At 44.1% G+C, this 20,100-nt stretch overlaps 1 protein-coding gene across 1 annotated transcript in view; it reads right to left on the minus strand.

Moving 5' to 3' along the window:
• Positions 1–20,100, minus strand: part of adam19a (ADAM metallopeptidase domain 19a) — a 154,662-nt gene that overhangs the window by 70,871 nt on the left and 63,691 nt on the right. Inside the window, exon 3 of the mRNA XM_065950792.1 lies at positions 12,838–12,914. Within this exon, the coding sequence (XP_065806864.1) occupies positions 12,838–12,914 (77 nt within the window). The remainder of the gene's footprint in view (positions 1–12,837; positions 12,915–20,100) is intronic.

Below are 20,100 nucleotides of genomic sequence, written 5' to 3' on the forward strand. Positions count from 1 at the left end.
AATATTTAAAGGAGCAGTATGTAACTCTGACACCTAGTGTTTAAAATGGGTACTGCAGTCTAAATCCTAAACATCACAGAGAGCTGTCTCCCCCTGCCCCCTCCTCTCTAGAGTCGATGCTCTCACAGGTCACCATGTGGTGGACTCTGAAGCTTCAGTGTTTATCCAGCTCTGCATGGGTCTGTAAACCTTTCTGTGTTCTAACCTCTCTCCATTTTTCAAAAGCATCTCCAATATTGATCCTAGTTTGAGCACGTTTCTGCTCGTGGAGCTTATTAGAAACATGCAGAGGCTTTTTAGGTCGGGTACAATCACTTCTATCTGAACCACTTCTCTTGCCCACTTCCATCACTGCAACACCTGTTGACCTGATAACTGCTCTCATATCTGGCAAACTGAGGGGCGTCCAAAACGGCCGTGTGGGGGTGATTTAAAACCGTCTACCTCCTCTGGTCCAAACAAATCCAGATCATTCAGGACCAGAATCTAAAGTTAGAAGGAGGACATACTGACTGCTGCATTGTTGTCAGAGAAGCCAGCACTTCAACATAGCATGTTTCCTTAATGTCAGATCAGATAGTAAGATACCTTTATCATTTCACTCACTACACATCTCACTGATTGATACTTAAAGCAGCTTGATTTATCTGCAGGAAAAATGATTTGTAAGATTCTTAAAGCTTATCTTTCTACAATAGTTGTGTCATTAGTTCGCTTCCTTCTGCTTTTAATTCTGCTGCACTTTTACACTGAGATCAGTTATGATCAGGGCCTTCAGCTTCCTTGAATATGTTTCTCTCTTACCCAGTTTCAGTTCTGCTTTAACTTTTAACACAGGAAGCTCTACATCTTGTTCTCAGATTTTGATGTCATTGCAGATTTGCTAGGTGTGTTCCTGTAAACATAACGCCCACTGTGCGGCTGCACACTTTACATTTTAAGACATAATAATGGAGTCAAATCTTGGGCTGCACATTTAACTATGCTTTTATCAAACTTGGAATGTAAGCACGTGCAATATAAAACATTTTTGTTAAAGGTAAACTGTGTGCTAAACAGCATTACGATGAAGTGATATCCTGCTGCAAAGATACAAACCTCTGCTCTATAAATAGAAAGCCCAACAAATGTTTCCTCATCATGATTATGATATGGTTTAATATAAAAAGGGAATAAAAATAGTGATGCAGAAGTGATGATTCACAAATTTGGGGTCACAGCAATTCTTTTATCTGTCACTTTTTCATTCCTTCTTTTGCTCTCTATGCAGCCCAAATAAAAGCCCTAACCCAAGCGGCAACTTCCCGTGTTAGATAAAGACTCCAATGCTTAAGTGTAAAGTCCTGCAGTTCCTCGAGTGTCCACTAGAGGCTGGCTGCAGAAGCACAGGAAGTCACATACACACCCATTCTAAAAAGTCTGTTTTTACAGCAGAGATTAACATGTTTACAGCCTGGTTAAAAGAACAAATAGGTGTGATTAGTTCATGTCTCGATAGGCACACACTGTACGGGAGGGTGAATGTTTTGATGACTCATCAGTTTTGATTTGATGCTAACAACTGTTTGAGTCCAGTTGAACGAGTGTGGAAATTCTTCATTATAGCCACCATTAATGTGCACATTAGCAACATATCGGGAGATATGTGCCGATATTACTGGACTGATTCACAAGTCAAATAGCATTTCAATTGAGTTTCATTGTATGACACTAGCAGTTCTCTTTCACCAGCAGAGGGCACTATATGGATTACAAAGAGCATCATCACTCTGCAGAGTGTCGAGCGGTGATGCAAATACACACTCAGTTACTTTCCAGTTGAGTGACCATCTTCTCTTCATTATAAATCTTTACCACAAGTGTTTAATAACTGAGGGATCAACACAATAAATGTGTTTATCTAAATATCTATCTCTACAGATCGAACACAGATCTAAGAAAGATATCAGTATCAGATTGTTTTCTCTACTGAATATAGATATCGGTATCGGCCCCAAAAGTTCCATATCAGTCGGGCCCCTAGTATGATTACACTCCTCAATGGTTTTTAACTCTTAGAAACAGAGTATTTATCAGCAAGCTGAAACAACAAGTCTGAGAGCCGCAACAGCTGTTAGCTATGTCTGAAAATGAACTTCTGCCAATTACAAGCTGGCAGAGACACACACACACACACACACACACACACACACACACACACACACACACACACACACACACACACACACACACACACACACACACACACACACACACACACACACACACACACACACACACACACACACACACACACACACACACACACACACACACACACACACACACACACACACACACGGAGAGAGAGAGAGAGAGAGACTGACCCATTGCCCTACTGACGGAAAAGACAAAGAAAATATGCACACAAGCTTCCTTGGAGGTGACGTAGAACCATCTGTTTTTAATTGTCTGTACCTCCCATGTCCCTTTTTCTCTCGTATTTTATAACTCAAACCCAGACTAGACTCATTTAAGAAATCTCCTCCTGCTGAACTCCTTCAGTCCACTTCACAGCCCCGGGGACGTTCAGCAGCAGCAGCGGCATCGATAAACATCTGGACGGGGAAGTGGAGGGAAATAAAACAGCTGCCCTCTGTTTGCCCCTCTGCTTTTGTTTGGAAACGATGAAAACTATCATCGAAACAGCCGCTTTTTGCTTGCATAATCACATCGTAATGGATTATACCAACACACCACGTACACACAGTGACCTGACTATAAGGGGAACAAAACGAAGGGGATGCAAACTTTTCTAAACAAAAGAAAAATGGCTCCCAGCTTAACAAGGCCAAAACTAAAAAAAGCAAAAATGGAACATGTGTGCATGTGTGATCGGAGCGTATTGTGCTCCCTCAGCCCTCCTGAGAGGGGACATTCATCACCGCACAGAAAGGGCTGCTGGGAAAGAGGGACGCCGTGGTAATAAGGCAACAAAGAAATTATAGCAGCTGCTGTTTCCCGGAGCTGCATCCAAAACGCCGCTAACCCCGTTTGTTGTGTGCACTGTACGGCCAACAGAAATACTCTCATCGTAATGACAGCACTCAAAGGCCTCAGGTAGAGTCAAGCTCAGTTGATCACTCCTGGAGAGAAAAAAAATCAATGGTAGAGCTGCAGTTAATGTAATTATGAAGGCCTGCACAGTGCTCGAAGAGACATCTGGGAAAAAACATCTGGGGCCCGACGAGGGGCCGTCATTACACGCTGCAGCAGACGATATAAGTCAATCAATGCAGCACATGACGTGTAGTAAACACGGACGTGCAGCTTGCCGAAAACAAACAAACACTCAAAGCTGCAGAGATACACAGCCACACAACAACAAGTATTTCTTTACAGCAACGCTTTTAGAGTTCTGAAGCATTTTTCATGTGCTGTACCGAGAGAAAGAAGAAAGAATATAAACAAACATAAATATTAATAATGCCTTGGTCTTGGTCTTGGTCTTGGTCTCGCCCTGACTTGTCTTGGTCTTGACTTGGTCTGGATCCGTAAATGTCTTGGTCTTGTCTCGGTCTCGGGTAAGTCTTGGTCTTGGTTAGTGTTGTCTTGACTACAACACTACCTCCTGGTCTTGTTTACTTCCTAGTAAAGACTAAGGCAGGGCGAGACCGAGACAAGAACAAGGCCATAAATATCACAGAGAAATGATCATCATGTTTAACTCTGGTTGAACAGATTTCAGGTCGGCCTGTAGGTAACAATCAGAGGAAGGACAAAAAATGACATCACAACAAGCACAAATACCGAAGCAGGCACTGTGAGAACATTTCTGCAGCTGAGCTGTGAGGGTTAAAACAGCACAGAGGCTGCATTGGTTTCTCCAGCTTGTGCTCTATTTGTCCTGAGCAATCATCACTTTTTGATTTCCTACTGAAGCCGTTAACCTTGAGCCTGCACCCGATGCTCGGGGAGCTGACAGCGCCTTCACACATGGCTGACAGGGCATGAACAGGCGTTGGGGCCAATTAGAGGCGGAGTGACAAACATGGAGGTTCCTGGTGGTTCTGGTTAAAGAATGTGAGCGCAGCGTGTTGTCAGGTCGAGGTTGGTTGTGAAGTGTGTCTGCAGGTCAGCTAGGACTGTGAAGAAAATAACGTACGACACTTTCTACAAGACTACAAGAGTTTTTAAACACTGTTTTTTCTTTTACAGCAAATATAATCAGAACATAAAGAAAAATCTACTTCATTTCATCATGTTTCTCTAACTCTAATGTGTCTCTGGTCTGTCTCCAAACCCTCCAATAATGAGAAAATTCATCCTCTCTGTCTTTCGCCTGCTCCACTTTTCAGAAAATGTGTGCTCAAACAGGCCGTTTGGAGATTTTCCCTTCATGACATCACAAAGGGCAGTAACCCCTCCCCCCAGGTGGGTGACACTCCCACAGCTAGGTGTTTGTTCTGCCCTCTGAGTCTGCCTTCTCACCGTAAACAATAGGACATGGAGCGAGAAAGACCGAGAAACCCAAGTCCTTCCAGAGAGGGGGCGTGGTCAGACACAGCTCATTTACATATTTAAAGGTACAGACACAGAAACAGTCTGTTCTGAGCAGGGCTGAAATAGAGGGGTTTATAGACATGATCAAATACAGGATCAGAGTGGATTTAGAACAAGAAACTCAATGTGTTGAGGAGCTCTGAGACTTAAGATAAAAACCTGCAGACATTTGGATGATTTTGTCAACCCTCTGAATGTGTGTATTTTTATTGTGTTGTCTGATTTTACTGTCTGCAGATGTGGTAAAGGTGTATGTCGGGTGATTTGTGCCGGTCATCGGTCATTGTTTTGGCATGCAGTGAAATACGAGACGTCGCCAGAAGCCCCTGCAGGACTTTTCATGGTGTGTCTCAGATTCTCTTTTCAGAAGGTCAGACTGACAGATGAGGCTACGCTGTCTTTAGGGAAACAAACATAATGCTGAACAGACTTGTGCTGTCAGAGTGTGTGTGTGTGTGTGTGTGTGTGTGTGTCAGTGTGTGTGTCTGTGTGTGTGTCAGTGCAGACATGTTAGTAGAAATAAGATGTTTAAAAGCTGCACAACTGCTCCAACAGGCCTTACAAAGTCTGCAGGTGTTCAGACCAAACACTTGATTTTTTATTACAGTGTAGCGATTTAGCCACTAACAAAACTGTTGAATTACAATGAATTCAATAATATTTTGGGCTTTTTGATGCCTTTATTTAGAGATGGGACAGAGGATACAGTCAGAAATCACGGAAATAGAGAGAGGAATGAAATGCAGGATAAGAGACACAGGCCAGATTCAAACCCTGGTCACCAGCTCAAGAGGACTTAAGCCTCTGTACACGCGGCGCACGGTGCAGCGATGGAAGCGGGCAAGAGAAGTGGTTCAGATAGAAGTGATAGTTTCTAATAAGCTCCACGAGCAGAAACGTGCTCAAACTAGGATCAATATTGGAGATGCTTTTGAAAAATGGAGAGAGGTTAGAACACAGAAAGGTTTACAGACCGATGCAGAGCTGGATAAACACTGAAGCTTCAGTATCCACCACATGGTGACCTGCGTGATCATCAACTCTAGAGAGGAGGGGGTGGGGGGAGACAGCTCTCTACAATGTTTAGGATTTGGACTGCAGTACTCATTTAAAACACTAGGTGTCAGAGTTACATACAGCTCCTTTAAGGATCCTTAAAATGAGAACAGCTGTTTTAGTGAATTCTGTGTAGGACATGGTCCTCATCCAAAAGCAACGTGTACCGCAAAACATATTTCATAAACAAGTTTCAGGTTACATAATTTACATATTAAGCAATACTACAGGTCTGTTGGGAGTAGGAAATACCCTGACCTAATTTACAAGTAATATGCCACTCCCACATTCGGCCCCATTTTGACAAAAATCCGCCACACATCTGAGAAGTTAACACCTATCTGGTCTCCTCTCACAGATCTGTACTCTCCTCGACCTGCAGGACTAACTTCAATCTGTTTCCTGTGAGCTCGTCTAACCCTCCGCAGTGTCTCCGTCTTTCCCACACTCCACAGAGTGTTTGAAGGACAATTCATTTCCTGGTTCTGACTCATACGTCAACCCCTCCTCTCTCTCCATCCCTCCATCTCTGCATCCTGCCAGCTGAAGAGCCTCCAAATCGGAGCAGGATTTTCCCTCGCTGTTAAAAAAAAAAAAGAGTGAAGGCTGCTGGGGCTGGCTCGGAGCTGCCAGTCATCACCTGATCTGACAACCCGAGCTGGATTAGAGCAGATTAACAGAACAAAGCTCATTATTGATTTGAATCACTATTAAAGTGGAGACACTGTTGGGGCTTCAGCCAAGTTCAAACAAACTAGTTCCCGAGGAGGATCGATAAAGGAAGCGGGATGATAAAAGCCGCTGCCAGGAGAGAGCTTAAAAAGCGCCTCTCCCTCCAAACTCGTCAGACTCTCCCAGGACTCCGGTCCTAATTAACACCTTGTCAGGTCGGCCGCCTCGACTTTTAGCACTACATTTAGCTCAACTAGACACATCAGTAGGATCCCCCTCCCCTCCTCATTATGTACAATGGACATTTCATTACGTATCATCCCAGGGAGGCAGTGTAATCAACGCTTTCATTAACATAAAGAGAGCTTACACTTCATCGAGGAAATTTGTAATTATAATTAAATGTGCTCTTTAAGTGGAATGCCAACATGCTGAGCACTGTGCGTGTGTGCGATATACTGAATCTGCTGAGCTGCACAAACCCCTGCAAGCTAATTGAATGATAAGGCGTATTGTATTGATGCTGTTAATGTTTAATATGTGATGCTGCAGACACTCCTTTGAAAGGGAATTAAACCTGGGCAATCTTTTTTTTTTTACACATTTTGAGTTCTGAAAAAATCTTTTCAGAGTGCAATTCTGCACCGCTATGAAGCTCTGCCATCATAAAGCCTGAAGAAATTAGAATTGATTCCACAACAGCGTCATATTAATGTCCCAGTCTGTGAACTCACATCGCCTTAGAGCGAGAGAGCACGGCACAACGGGAGCTCCACATACACACACAGTCAGACATGCGCACACACACACACACACACACACATACGCAGCGCTTGCTCAGCTGATCCTGTCTTACCCCTGTAACGCTTCTCTTACGACCTCTGAAGATGAGATAGAGGGGGGGATCACTTCGTCCTCTCATTACGCCTCCACAACATTCAGTTCGAAGGCGAAACGTCAGAACTGTGGATGTTTTTGTTATTTGTAAGAAGCCAACAACGACCTTCTTCATGCTACTTCCTAAAGAGGATGAAACGCGCCCGTGCTAAGACAGGAGCCGTTTAGAATGATGTCATACAGCGGCCCACTTCCTTGTTTGAGCACGGTTGCGTTCACATCTCCAGCAGTCTTTACTCAAGTACATATGAATCGTGCCTGAGACCACCTCTTCAAGCAGACTCGGGGACGGTACCCTGGTACGGTACAAGTACATTTGTGCTTACACTGATCAAATGAACTGGACTTTGGGATGAAGCATACTCTGATCCGGATCTGGCTCCCTAATGTGAAACCACTCTAGGTTATGGCCATAATAACCTGTTCAGCTGCAGGCTGAAGCAATCTACCGGCGCTAAGTATTAACCTTTTCAACATTATGTCTGAAAAACAACAACAACAACAACAACAGAGCCCCGGTTTAAAAAAATCTGAACTCTCCTTTACGGTTTCATTATGTTTACGGTTCGATCTCTTCTTGGTTTAATTGAGCCATGTAAACAGTGTTACCTGTGACATTTACAGAAGTGATTTCCTCTCCTTGATTTAATAAATTGAAATTGTGCCAGCTCCATTTCAAACAGATCCTGTTTTCCTTTCATTTTACGTTTCCCTCCCTTGAAGGCGGCTTAATTCTCTCTCTTTAAGAATTAGCTTGGCTCTTATGAGATTATGTCCTGCTGGATGAGGAAATTGCTTTCTTCATTGCTCTGGTTTCCAGGAAATAATTATTGTGGACAGAATAAATCTCCGGGTTTGATCCAGAGGGTGCAATCGCAATAATAATGACCTCGTGAGGACGTGAAGGGTCTGATCTCCAGCGTGCCTTCATTTGATCTAAATTGGCAAACAACAGAACTGAAGTGATGGTTTCCTGGTTAAATGTGCATCAGAGCTGGTGTCTGTACCCTCAGGATAAGATGGATTATAACACAAAGAGAAGCCGCTCTGCTGCCTTTTGATATCTTAAAGTGGAAATTCTGTTTTCTTTCTGGAAAATTCAACGTTGAATCATATATGAACGCCGTTTTCATTCATTCAAGAATAATTCTGAATGAAATATGGTTTAATATACTTGACTATTTATCGTCAGGTCTCATTTGTTTCTGTTTCCCTTTCTTGTTTTTTTTTTCTCTGGGGTACAGCGCAAAATATTTTATGAACGCTTCAGTCAAATTCTGAGCGTCGGTCATTTCCTACACCCAGGGGCGTGTCCAGAGGGGTAGCCGGGCTTGGCATGTGTGACAATCAAAAGTTAAAAGATTTTCAACTTGAGTGCTCGGAGCGGCCGCACAGAAAGCATCTCTAAAACGCTCTCTACTCATTGAAAACAACTGAAAAAAGACGCTGATGCTAAGAAAAAAATGCTAGGTGGACACAGGGCCTTACATGAAATGATGTTAATGATGCAGCCGGTTGTGTACGCACATGCAAGGTTTAATGACCAGTATATCTCCACCCTTAAGTTCTCTTCGACTGATGATTCAAATGGTCAACCTTTAGCAGCAGCAGAATTATACTATCTGATTGTCCATGGACATCTGCAACTCAACACCAACTTGTTTAAATTGATCCTCAAGTTCCTGACAAGCAGACCCTAACTCCTCCACCATAACTCTCAATGATGGCGTCCCTCAGGGCTCCGTGTTTAGCCCACATGCAATTCCTCAATTTTCACCACGAATTAGGGCAAAGATCATCTTCCACACACACACACACACACACACACACACACACACACACACACACACACACACACACACACACACACACACACACACACACACACACACACACACACACACACACACACACACACACACACACACACACACACACACACACACACACACACACACACACACACACACACACACACACACACACACACACACACACACACACACACACACACACACCAACTCTCATGTTCAATCTATTCTCAGGATCTGCGTATAGGTCAGCTCCCCCCAGCAGTACATTCCAGCTAATTCTAATTCCACAGCGGCCGTCCTCATGTTCCTCCATGTTTGTTTAGACTACTTGAAAAGAATGAGTCACACTCTATAGGTGCAGGCAATCAATCTGATTTTCACATATGGTATTTAACTGAAAATTTCTAAACAGGGGAAAGTAAGAAAGGACCAACACTCTGCAGGTTGTTGGCTGAACACAAGAGAGAAAACAAAAAACAAACACTGAATGAGCTTCATGCCAAACGCATGGTTCTTATGGACTCAGACAGCTGCTAATTGTTGCTAACACGTGAATTCAATATTGTTCTGTTCTGGCTGATAGTAAAAAGTGGAGCTCAGACTTGGTGAACGGTGTGTCAGCTCACAGGGAGACAGATTATTAGTCTGATATTTACATGAACAAATCCACAAAAGGCTCCAACAGCACAAACACGGCCCAGAGGTCAAAGGTCGTGGACTGAATCAGCTGAGGTGACAGCTAGCAGCTCCCACCTGTCACTCAAAGAGACCACGCCCCCTAATTCTACATCACTTAAAGGAACTGCAGCTGTAAAGTTGGACATTTTAACATGGGGTTCTATGGGGACTGACTCACTGCAGGAGACAGACTCTAGTGGACACTGAAAGAACTGCAGTTTCTGGCACGACAAACACATAAGAGTTAAACGATGTTATTTATGCATCTTCTTGGCTTTAAATCATTTTGAAGCATCTCAAATGTGTTTATAATGTTTTTATTATCAGAGCTCAGAATCATGGTCATTGATTAGTCCAACTCTAATTTCACTCTGACAACCATTACTTAGAGAGAAACGGCTCCAAACTAAAATTTAAGACGTATTTCAGGCCCATTAAGGACCCTATCCTTAATGTGGCCCTGCATGGTCACTCCCACTTTTCCCTTCTCTTCTACACCCCTGATAACAGCTGATGTTTGTCCACTAGGTCTCTTTTTTAAAGACAACAGTGAGGCGTTCTCCTCGCCTCACTTGTGTGAAACGATGATTCTTCCTGGCTGTGTTCCCGGTGGAAGAGGCCCTGCATATATTCCCAGTCAGATTCCCAGTGATTCTCCCGTCTTCCTGTGTGCGTCCCACCGTCCCTGACCTACATTCACTGCTCCAGACCAAACTTAAATAAACACACACTGTGCCAGCTCTGTGACCTGTAGCACACACTGAGACTCCCCAGCTCACTCTCCGTGTGCGTCTGTGTGTTTCATGTCTCAGAGCTTCTTCTTCTTCTTCTGTGTGTCACTTCCTGCGTCTCTCCTCAGACTCATGACTCTTCAATCGGTTTCCAAGCAACTGAACTCAGATGCATGCTGTATGTAAAGACACTGAAAGCCTTAAAAGTGTCACTCACTTCCACACACACTTATCTCTGCTTTAGAAAACACACACACACAGTCAAATGTTTCCTGCATCTCTCCACAATAAATCCATCCGTCACTCCAACAAACCAGCAGCTCACGTTGAATACAGAAGCCGCGTTTATGCCTCTAGAAGGAAAAGAGTGATTGTAGCAGGCAGCGCTTTGAAAAGGACGTCTTTACATTTAAACATCAGAAGAGAGCATCAAGTTAGTCGTATAAAAATCTCTACAGGAGCAGATCCAGAACGTTTTTTGAAGGTGATTCCTTTATTGCCTCAGGAATATTTTAATCAAACTCTGACTTACACTAATTAAAATTTCAATAAGATTGCGTCTATAAGGATTAAAAGATTCCCTCCTCGCTGAACACATTCAATCCTGCAAATATAAAAACCCTGACAGCTGTAGAGCGTCTCTGGTCCAGAGTCTGCAGAGGGGCGGTCTCTCTCTCTCTCTCTCTCTCTCTCGTGTTCACACATGCTCTCTCCTCCTGCAGCATGTTCACATCTCCGCTCTCAGAGTCTCTGCACGTCTCAGGCTAATGTGCAAGCTCCAGACAGAGCTGCCCTCCATGTTATCACAGGAACACAGTAACCTCTGACGGCCTTGAACCCTGTTACACCCCACCCCCACGCCCCCAACCTTCACACCCCCAACATGAAACCCTCCTCTCATCCTGATCAGCTCCTCAGCTCCCAAAACAGTGAGGCAGATAAAGCTCTGATTTAAGAGAGTGTGTCTAATGGATCTCTGATCTCTGCTGCATTCAAATGACGCCTCCTGTTGAGACTCTGGCTCCACTTTCATGAACCTTGACCATCCTTTATGACTGTTACTTTATCGTGCAACAACAACGAAAAGTTCTGAGATCCACTATCCACACTGCAAAAACGATTTTCCAGATTTTTAGCAAAAACAAAAAAGGATTCAGAAACAATCAAAAGAAGATTCTTTGGATTTGCATAAAAGGTTTTGAATCTAAACAGTAAGTTTGGCTCCAGTAGAACAATTCTTTTTTTTCTAAGATTTATTTTTGGTCTTTTTGTGCATTTAATTGAGCGATAGGACAGTGGATAGAGTCGGAAATCAGGGAGAGAGAGTGTTGGAATGACATGCAGGAAAGGAGCCACAGGCGGGATTTGAACCTGGGGCGCCTGCTTGGAAGCCTATAGCCTCCATACATGGGGCGCATGCACCAACCAATGCGCCACCAGCGCCCCTCCAGCAGAACATTTTTTAATTCAAAATTGTGAATTTGTCAGGGCGCAGGTGGCCTAGTGGTGAGGTCGTGCACCATGTACGGAGGCTGTAGTCCTTCAAGCAGACAGCCCGGGTTCAAGTCTGACCTGCGGCTCCTGTCCCGCCTGTCATTCCTCTCTCTCTCTCTCTCTCTCTCTCTCTCCCATGTTTCTGACTCTATCAGCTGTCATGTCAAAATAAAAGCAAAAGCCAAAAAAAAAAAATCTTCAAAGAACTGACTTCAGAAAACGAGAGAGACTATAGATTTGAAAGAGTTCAGTACTGCAAACACAGATTATTTAAGTGTACACAACATGTTGGTATTTGCAGGAACACTTTTGTAGATAAAACTATTTGCTAAAGAATTATTTTGATAATGCAGAAAAATTCAGAATCATTCAAATCTGTTTCTATAAATCTAACAAAACCGCTGAAGGATGCAGAAAAAAAGTCGGGCTACATCTTTTGAGCCTTCAAACTAAACATTAGAGTTCAATGAAGAACCTTTAACTTTACATCAACAACGTTTTTCTCTTTTTAAGCATCGCTCTCTTTTTGCTCCAACAGATTCTTTTTTTTTTTTACACTTTTATTTGCAATAGAAAAAATTCTGATTGCAGTAAAGAGTTTTTCTGTCGGATTCTTCTTCCTCTTCACCATGAGTCATTTACCACGCCGTCTGTGCTGCTTCCAAGCGGCGTGAACTTGTCTTTTCTTTAATAGGAGCTGAAACCTTGCAGCCTTTGGCTTATTCAGATACCAACTTCTATTAGCACGAACACATCCACATCCCCAGGCCGTCCATTCAATCTTTAATAAGTCTCAACATGTGGAGACATTGGCTAACCTTGAGGTAACAGAACAGAGCGAGCGGAGAGGGGAGGCGAACTGTTTCTATCTCCTTGGATTATCACGTCTGTCTCTGAAGGAGAGGACAGACGAGGACGTTGGAGGAGGTAAAGAGGGTGAAAGAGAGACTCACTGGTTACGCTCCAGTTGTAGCACCAGGTGGAGGTCGTCGGATGAGAGTGCGATTTCCCCACTGACTGGGTGCTCCTCCTGTCGGGTTAAAGAGAGGGAGAGAGAGAGAGGTCAGAGCAGAGCGGGCGAATAATTACATCAAAAACAGATGAATTAAAGAGGAGGTGAAGAGTGTTGAGCCTGCAGGTGACTCAGTTTAGAGATTACACTTCAAACTGTGAAGAAAGAATCAAAGAGAGTCGTGGATTTTTACATACATGCTTCTTCAGATTAGATTTCCATTAATTTTGCAACAAAAATAACTGAAAACAATACGCATCACATCTCTCAGTGCCGAGATATTTGTCTTGTCCAATCAAAAGTCAGGGTTTTTTATCTGACCTTGACTTTATTAAAACTCTGATTTGAGGATCAATCAGTGAGATGTGTAGTGAGTGAAATGATAAAGGTATCTTACTATATGATCAGACATTAAGGAAACATGTTATGTTGAAGTGCTGGCTTCTCTGACAACAATGCAGCAGCCAGTATGTCCTCCTTCTAACTTTAGATTCTGCTCCTGAATGCTCTGGATTTGTTTGGACCAGAGAAGGTAGGCGGTTTTAAGGCACCCCCACACGGCCGTTCTGGACGCCCCTCTGTTTGTCAGATATGAGAGCAGTTATCAGGTCAACAGGTGTTGCAGTGATGGAAGCGGGCAAGAGAAGTGGTTCAGATAGAAGTGATTGTACCCGACCTAAAAAGCCTCTGCATGTTTCTAATAAGCTCCACGAGCAGAAACGTGCTCAAACTAGGATCAATATTGGAGATGCTTTTGAAAAATGGAGAGAGGTTAGAACACAGAAAGGTTTACAGACCGATGCAGAGCTGGATAAACACTGAAGCTTCAGAGTCCACCACATGGTGACCTGCATGAGCATCGACTCTAGAGAGGAAAACATATGAAAACCTGCAAGATTTTTTGTCCATCGACTCTTGGATTAATCAGGTAGGTGTTTCTGCTCCGATAACAACACTGAAATGTATTTCAATGCGTGCTGCGTTTATAGTGGTTATCAAAGTGTTTCATCGTCACACTGAGATCTTCACTCGTCTGTCTGGTTGTTTCCTGTGTGAATGACAGACGCACGTTCATCACAGAAAACAAAGAAATGCTTTTAAATTCTTCCGTTTCTGCTGACTGAGCAACAACAGTTCTGCAAAAAGATACAGATGTTCAGAGGATGGTGAAATCCAGCAAGAACGAAAAGAAGTTCAAGAGGTTAAAACGATACGGACCAGGGCGACTGGATGACGGTATAAATCATCATCAGGATTATTTAGATTGATACTGAGATCTAGATTATTAAAGATGCACCAACAGAGATCGAAGAAAGAAAGAAAGAGGCTGTGCACAAAAAACTGAGTGTTTCTTTAAATCCTGCAGAGAGTAGTTCTGTGTCTGTCACCATGATGTGGAGTGTCACAACATGCCTGCTGGACCCACAACACAACGCCACCACATGCAGTTTCTTTAACCACACAGCGCTTACAACACAGCCGGAGCTGTGTGTGTGTGTGTGTGTGTGTGTGTGTGTGTGTGTGTGTGTGTGTGTGTGTGTGTGTGATGACACTTCAGGCATGTTAGCTGTGTCAGTCACTACAGCCACAGTGTCATCTGAAGGAAACGTGGCACATCTTTTTGTTTAGAGTTTAAAGTTCTACTTGACGGATTGTGAAGGTCGTTCATCAGCTCAACATCGACCACGTCATCCACAGACTCAACATGTGTATCATCTCTCTGAATGTGGTAGAAACATGTGAAAAGTCTTCTGCTGGTAGGCTCCATTTAAAAGGGTAAATATTAAATATAAAAGAAATCGGAAAATATGTCCAAATATACAGAGGAAAGTATTGCACATGGAGTTTGTCTTGCTGCTCCTGCAGGACACGAGCAGGGTACAGTCTACATAATGTTCAGACATTTACGTCTTCGGTTGCACCTCAAACGATTGGTGGATCAATTGTAGCAGGAAATTGTAACACCAGCCGGTCCCAGCTTGGAATAGTCGTGAAAACAGACAAAACGACCGGTGGATTAATCGTGTTATCAATCGCTGAAGCCCTCTCTGATTGTCTAAGACAGTAGTAATCTACATCTCTGATATACACATAACGTAAACCAGTCATTAGGATATAAATGATATTAACTCTGACACTGCTGCATCCCTGTCACTTTCTCTTTGCCGCTCTCTACTCGTCTTCATTCAGGTGTGATAAAGCAACAGATGCACAACAGATTCCCTCGAGATGATTTAAATTCTATCGTCTCATCTTATATTAAAAGTTTCCTCTCTCTATTAAATGCTCAGTGTGCAGAGGTCATGTTCAACAGAATAATATAATACCTATGATTAAATCAGAGATCTCAGGTCTGATCTGTTAACTCTTCCATCTCTGAACAAAAACTCATTCATCACACTCCTTCTTCTTCTTCAAATGTGTCATCAGACGCACTTTTCCGGTGTTCCCAGCTGTTTATTTGTGAAACATCACCACCTCCAGCTGGAGTCATGGCGGGGTCACACTGATCCCAGAGTGGGAGGTGTGAAAGCGGGGGACGAGGTGTGAGCAGCCAGCAGCGGAGACGGCCTGAAGTTAGAGAGTGAGGGAGGAAAGGGGAGGTGTGAACAGGTGGAGAACGCATTGATTGGGGAAGGAGAGGTCATGAAGGCTCACAGGTGTCTCCTCAGAGGTACTTTTCTGTTCCTCTTCAGCCACGTTTCCACTGCAGGGAACTTTCAGCAGGGACCAGGAAGCAGGATGTGATTCAACAGAGCAAAAAGAACGACGGAGAAATGATGGACGAGTCCTCTACACAACGCTATAATGAGAATATGTGTCTTTCTATCAATGCTACGTGTAGTTGAACAGAATCTCAATGTGATCTAAAGAGTGGAGAAGAACATACTGGAGAACAGGAAACATAATGCAGCAGGTTCATTAGAGCACAGAGATGGTAGAGGTGGCGTGCAGACAGTCTATGGTCGTGCAGCGATCACAGGGAATAAACGTCACCACCCCCTCTCACTGGCCCCTCCCACTCGCTCCAGGTGAATTCTCCTGATTATATCCTGCTGCGTTCTCACATCAGCTCACTCTGACTTTCTGCAGAATAAATACGAGGAGGCTGGAGGAGAAACTCCGGGTGAAGAGAGAAACATTCAGCTGTTTGTGTTCACACGTGACGCTCAGAAAGAAAACATCAGGAGTATTCTGCAAGTGTGAAAGAACTGTTAGAGAGAAGAGATTCTGGGATTTTGATGATTTTAAGAAACTATAAATGAAAACACCTTCACACTTCTGCTGCAGAGTTTCGAGGGTTAATCACCCCGCTCCTCGTCTTCTTCCTTTAAAGACGTGAAATTTGAACAAACTCCTCACTGACTGACACTGAGACATGATCAAACACATCTCCACGCAGAGTTTACATTTTCTGATACTCAAACCAGCCTCTCGTCTTACTTTAATGTTCTCTTTAAGATGGTGGGGGGGGGGGGGCAGCAAGATTAAAGCTGCAGGACCTTGAGAAGGCGCCCAAATCACTGTAAGCTTGAACGCCACGAGCGGCTGTGAAGGATGGACAAAATGCAGCGGAGGGATGTGAGGCTTTTTCTGGATTTGAAGCCGTTTGATCAGTAAATGTGCAGATCAACAACAAACTGAGTAAGCAGAGGCCGTGAAGCGATCACTCTGAGATGCTCGCCCGCAGATATGAAGGGAGGCAGTGAAGTGGAAAAAGCAAACTCAAGTGCTTCTTCACCAGGCGAAGAAAGGGGTCATTTCATATTTTGAGCAAGTAGGAAATCCTGTTGACGGTGAGGGGAGATAAAAAGCCGTGTTTGTTTACGCACTCTGCTCCGAGAATTAATCTCACCGCTAAACGCAGAGCAGGAACGTCTGCAGTGAGATCACTCCACCTGTGACTAACGTGTTACTGCTCATTGTGATTTCATCTTCAGATGCTTCATATCTACAAAGCATGCTACTCGTATAAGTGATGCTCTCTCTATTTTAGTTTTTATTTTAAAGGGGACATATTCTGTAAAATCAACTTCTACAGTGTATTGAACATATATTTGGGTAACCCGAGTGTCTACTGACCCACATAATGTGAAATAAACCCATCCAGTCCTTTGTTTGTGGTCTGCATAAGTCTTACAACACAGAGAAAAATGCTCTGTTTCAAATGTGCTCTCCTTGTGACATCACAGTGGGATTCTGATAAAAAAAAAAAATCCCCTCCCCTCCCCTGGTATCTCCACCCATGAACTCCACCCCCAGCCTAGAACAAAACTTTTGAGCAGGTCGGCCATTTTTATTCTCTCTACAGAGGAGTGATGTCTACAGGGAAAACTCAGGGGGGCTCATTTCATTTAAAGAGACACACACACCAAAACAGAGCGTTCTGAGAGAGCTGGTTTATACAGAGTCACAAACCTCCTCTGGTGCTTGATTCATGTTATATTTCATGTTATACCAAAGAACAGCACAGATTTAGACCACAGGGGACTGTTTGAAAAGGTGGAGAAGGGGTGATAATATGTCCTCTTTAAATCAAGCCAAACAGAGCCACACATCTCCTGTGTAGACATAGTTGTTGACCGCTGCAGCCTGGGTGTGTCGCCGCTTGTTTTAAACCTCCTGTAAGCCGTCGACGAGAAAAACTGTGCAAGTTGTCATGACAGTGGCCTTCGCTCTCTATAGTAAAACGACTGAAAGCTCTAGTTATCTACATTCTTTAATGTTTGATGGATTCAAACATGGAGTGAAAACAACTCTCTCCTGTGCTGAGGTGGGCGCTCTCTGCACTCTGACACAGGCTGCAGGCTCCTTTAAAGACGCCATGAAGGCAGTATTTAGGAATCTGAAATGGTAATGTATGTTGTCATGCATGAAAGGAAAAGTTGGTAGCTCTCTGTTGCAGGGGTGGAGAAGTGATTTTTTAAAGTGTTGGTGTTCTAAGCCCCCGTTTGAGAGGCTGAATTCATGACGAGAGACAGACACAAACACTGAGAGGGGAAGAGACGAGACAAAGAGGAAGAGACATGTGAGAATAAACAGGAAAAAGAGAGGAGGAAGCAGAGGGCAGGAAGAGGACAGAGGTCGAGCGTGGCCTCTGATGTTTATCTTGTGTGTGTGATGACTGACGGCGTGCAGCAGCAGGAGGAAGGTGGATGAAGCTTCAGATGGAGATCCAGACCTGGTCCTGTCTGTGCTCCAGTGGAGCAGAACAAACACTCAGAGAGCCAGAGGAGGGATTATTAGACGGATCAAAGCCGACTAATCGACATGTTAAGAATCAGAAGAGAGGCACTGACGATGCAGAGAGGAGTCATCATCACAGAGATGAGATGATGGGTGCTCCCTTCAGATCTTTGATGTGACTGACGAGTGCTGCAGTGGCTATTAAGGTCTGCCGTGTGTTACAATCCACCAGCTGACCGGGTTTAGTGACAGTAAAAGGGGAAGTTGTTAGTCTGAGATATTGGAGTTTGTTTGTGCTGCTGTGAAAGCTGTCAATCAAACCCTGGTGAGGACCAGACAACCAAACAGAGACCGCTTGTAAAGGTGGGTTTCTATCTGCTAGTTTTTGTTTGGTTTGTTTGTAGTTAGAACATGAACGGACATGAGCAGAGCCAACATCAACCCGTGTGGTCGTCTGTCCGTTCAGAAACTGTGTTTGGAGCAGCCACAGCCAATCAGGAGTCGACAGGTCTTTGTATACTTCAGGGAGGTTTACCTACATACCTACATACTGTTGCAGTGAGCTCCGTCGAATATAGACTCACATTATATTTCAAACAGAGTAGAGCTGTGCGGCGGTGCACGCTCCGGAGATGGACTGCAGCACGCTTTAGAAACACAATGATTGACTAGAGTGGCAGTGAACGGCGCCGTATGTTGCAGCCTCTGTCACTGCTGCGTGCTCAAACAGTCCACTAGAGGAATTCCAAAACTTTTTTGTCCGAATAAATCATTTGGACCTCAACATCTGTATCAACAGTTCCAGTTTAAAGTACCAGAACTCTCCAAGGTCAATATGAAAAAGGTTTGTCAAAGTCAAGTCCATTGAAAAAGAAAATCTTTTTCATATTTCTGCTGCCAGCGTAATATTAGAAAGTAAATAAAAGTAGAAAGTTTTCCAGGATAGGGCCGTCCACTTCTCATTTTGGACTCTTTTCTTGTGTACGAGTGAAACTAGGCCGTGAAATCATTGAAGGAGCTGCAGTCAGCTCCGCTGCAATTTCCAGCGATCAGTCAGGCAGCATGGAGGAGGGCCGGGGAGAGGTGTGAGAGGATGGAGCTTTAGAGGAGGAGACAATCAGGCCTGAGAGAGGAGAGGGCCTGCAGAGAGAGGGCAGAGGAGGACGCAGAGAGGCTGAGGATGGAGGAGGAGGAGGAGGAGGAGGTGAGAGAGCCGAGGTCGAGCGTCTGCAGAAGAAAAAGTGCCCTGAATAACGGTTATTTCTCTCCAGCGCGCTGACATGAAGAGGCTCTGTAATTAATCTGTGTCAAATGTGCATCAGGGCAGCTAAAATTAAACAAGTCCTGTTCTGAGAGGAGACAGGCGGGAGAGAGGAGGTGGAGGCAGGAGGTGGAAGGGGACAAGGTGCTTATTACTCCACCCTTCAAACCTCCACTGAGCCAAAGTGGGGGGTCGACAGTTCTGAGAGATCTGTCAGGTCCTAAACAAGGTGTTCACAGCCAGGTATCAGGGTCTGAGTGTCTCAACACCGGTGCATCTTTGCTCATAAACACTTGACAGAGGGGAGCTCGGTGTTTGAAAAACACGTTTTGAATAATAACCGCGTTCACATGGACTTCAGTCTCCTGGTTCTGAGTCTGATCCTGGTTCTTATCATCTTCAGGATCTGGTGTTTACATGCACTCAGAGAAACCTGGTTCTTCATCTCCCTGTAGACATGATAAATACTGCAATTTCTGATTACTACATCTTATCTGTTCAGGCGCCTGTGATGTTTATTTCTTACAACTCAAACGGCGGCAATTTAGAAATCTGAGAGAACAACTGTCTGCAGAAAGACTTAAACACACAGTATGTAAACTCCACCACCAGGGGGCTCTAACGTCGAGGCTGGCAGGGAATCATGGAAGTGATTCTCTCTGCCAACCCCCCCTCACCCCCAATGAAAACGACCTCCGCGCTGACCATAGGTAGTCATGACGACCGGGCGAAACCGACCTGAAGAAGAGAATATGT

The sequence above is a fragment of the Labrus bergylta genome, chromosome 22, assembly GCF_963930695.1.
Source record: "Labrus bergylta chromosome 22, fLabBer1.1, whole genome shotgun sequence".
NCBI classification, from domain to species: domain Eukaryota; kingdom Metazoa; phylum Chordata; class Actinopteri; order Labriformes; family Labridae; genus Labrus; species Labrus bergylta.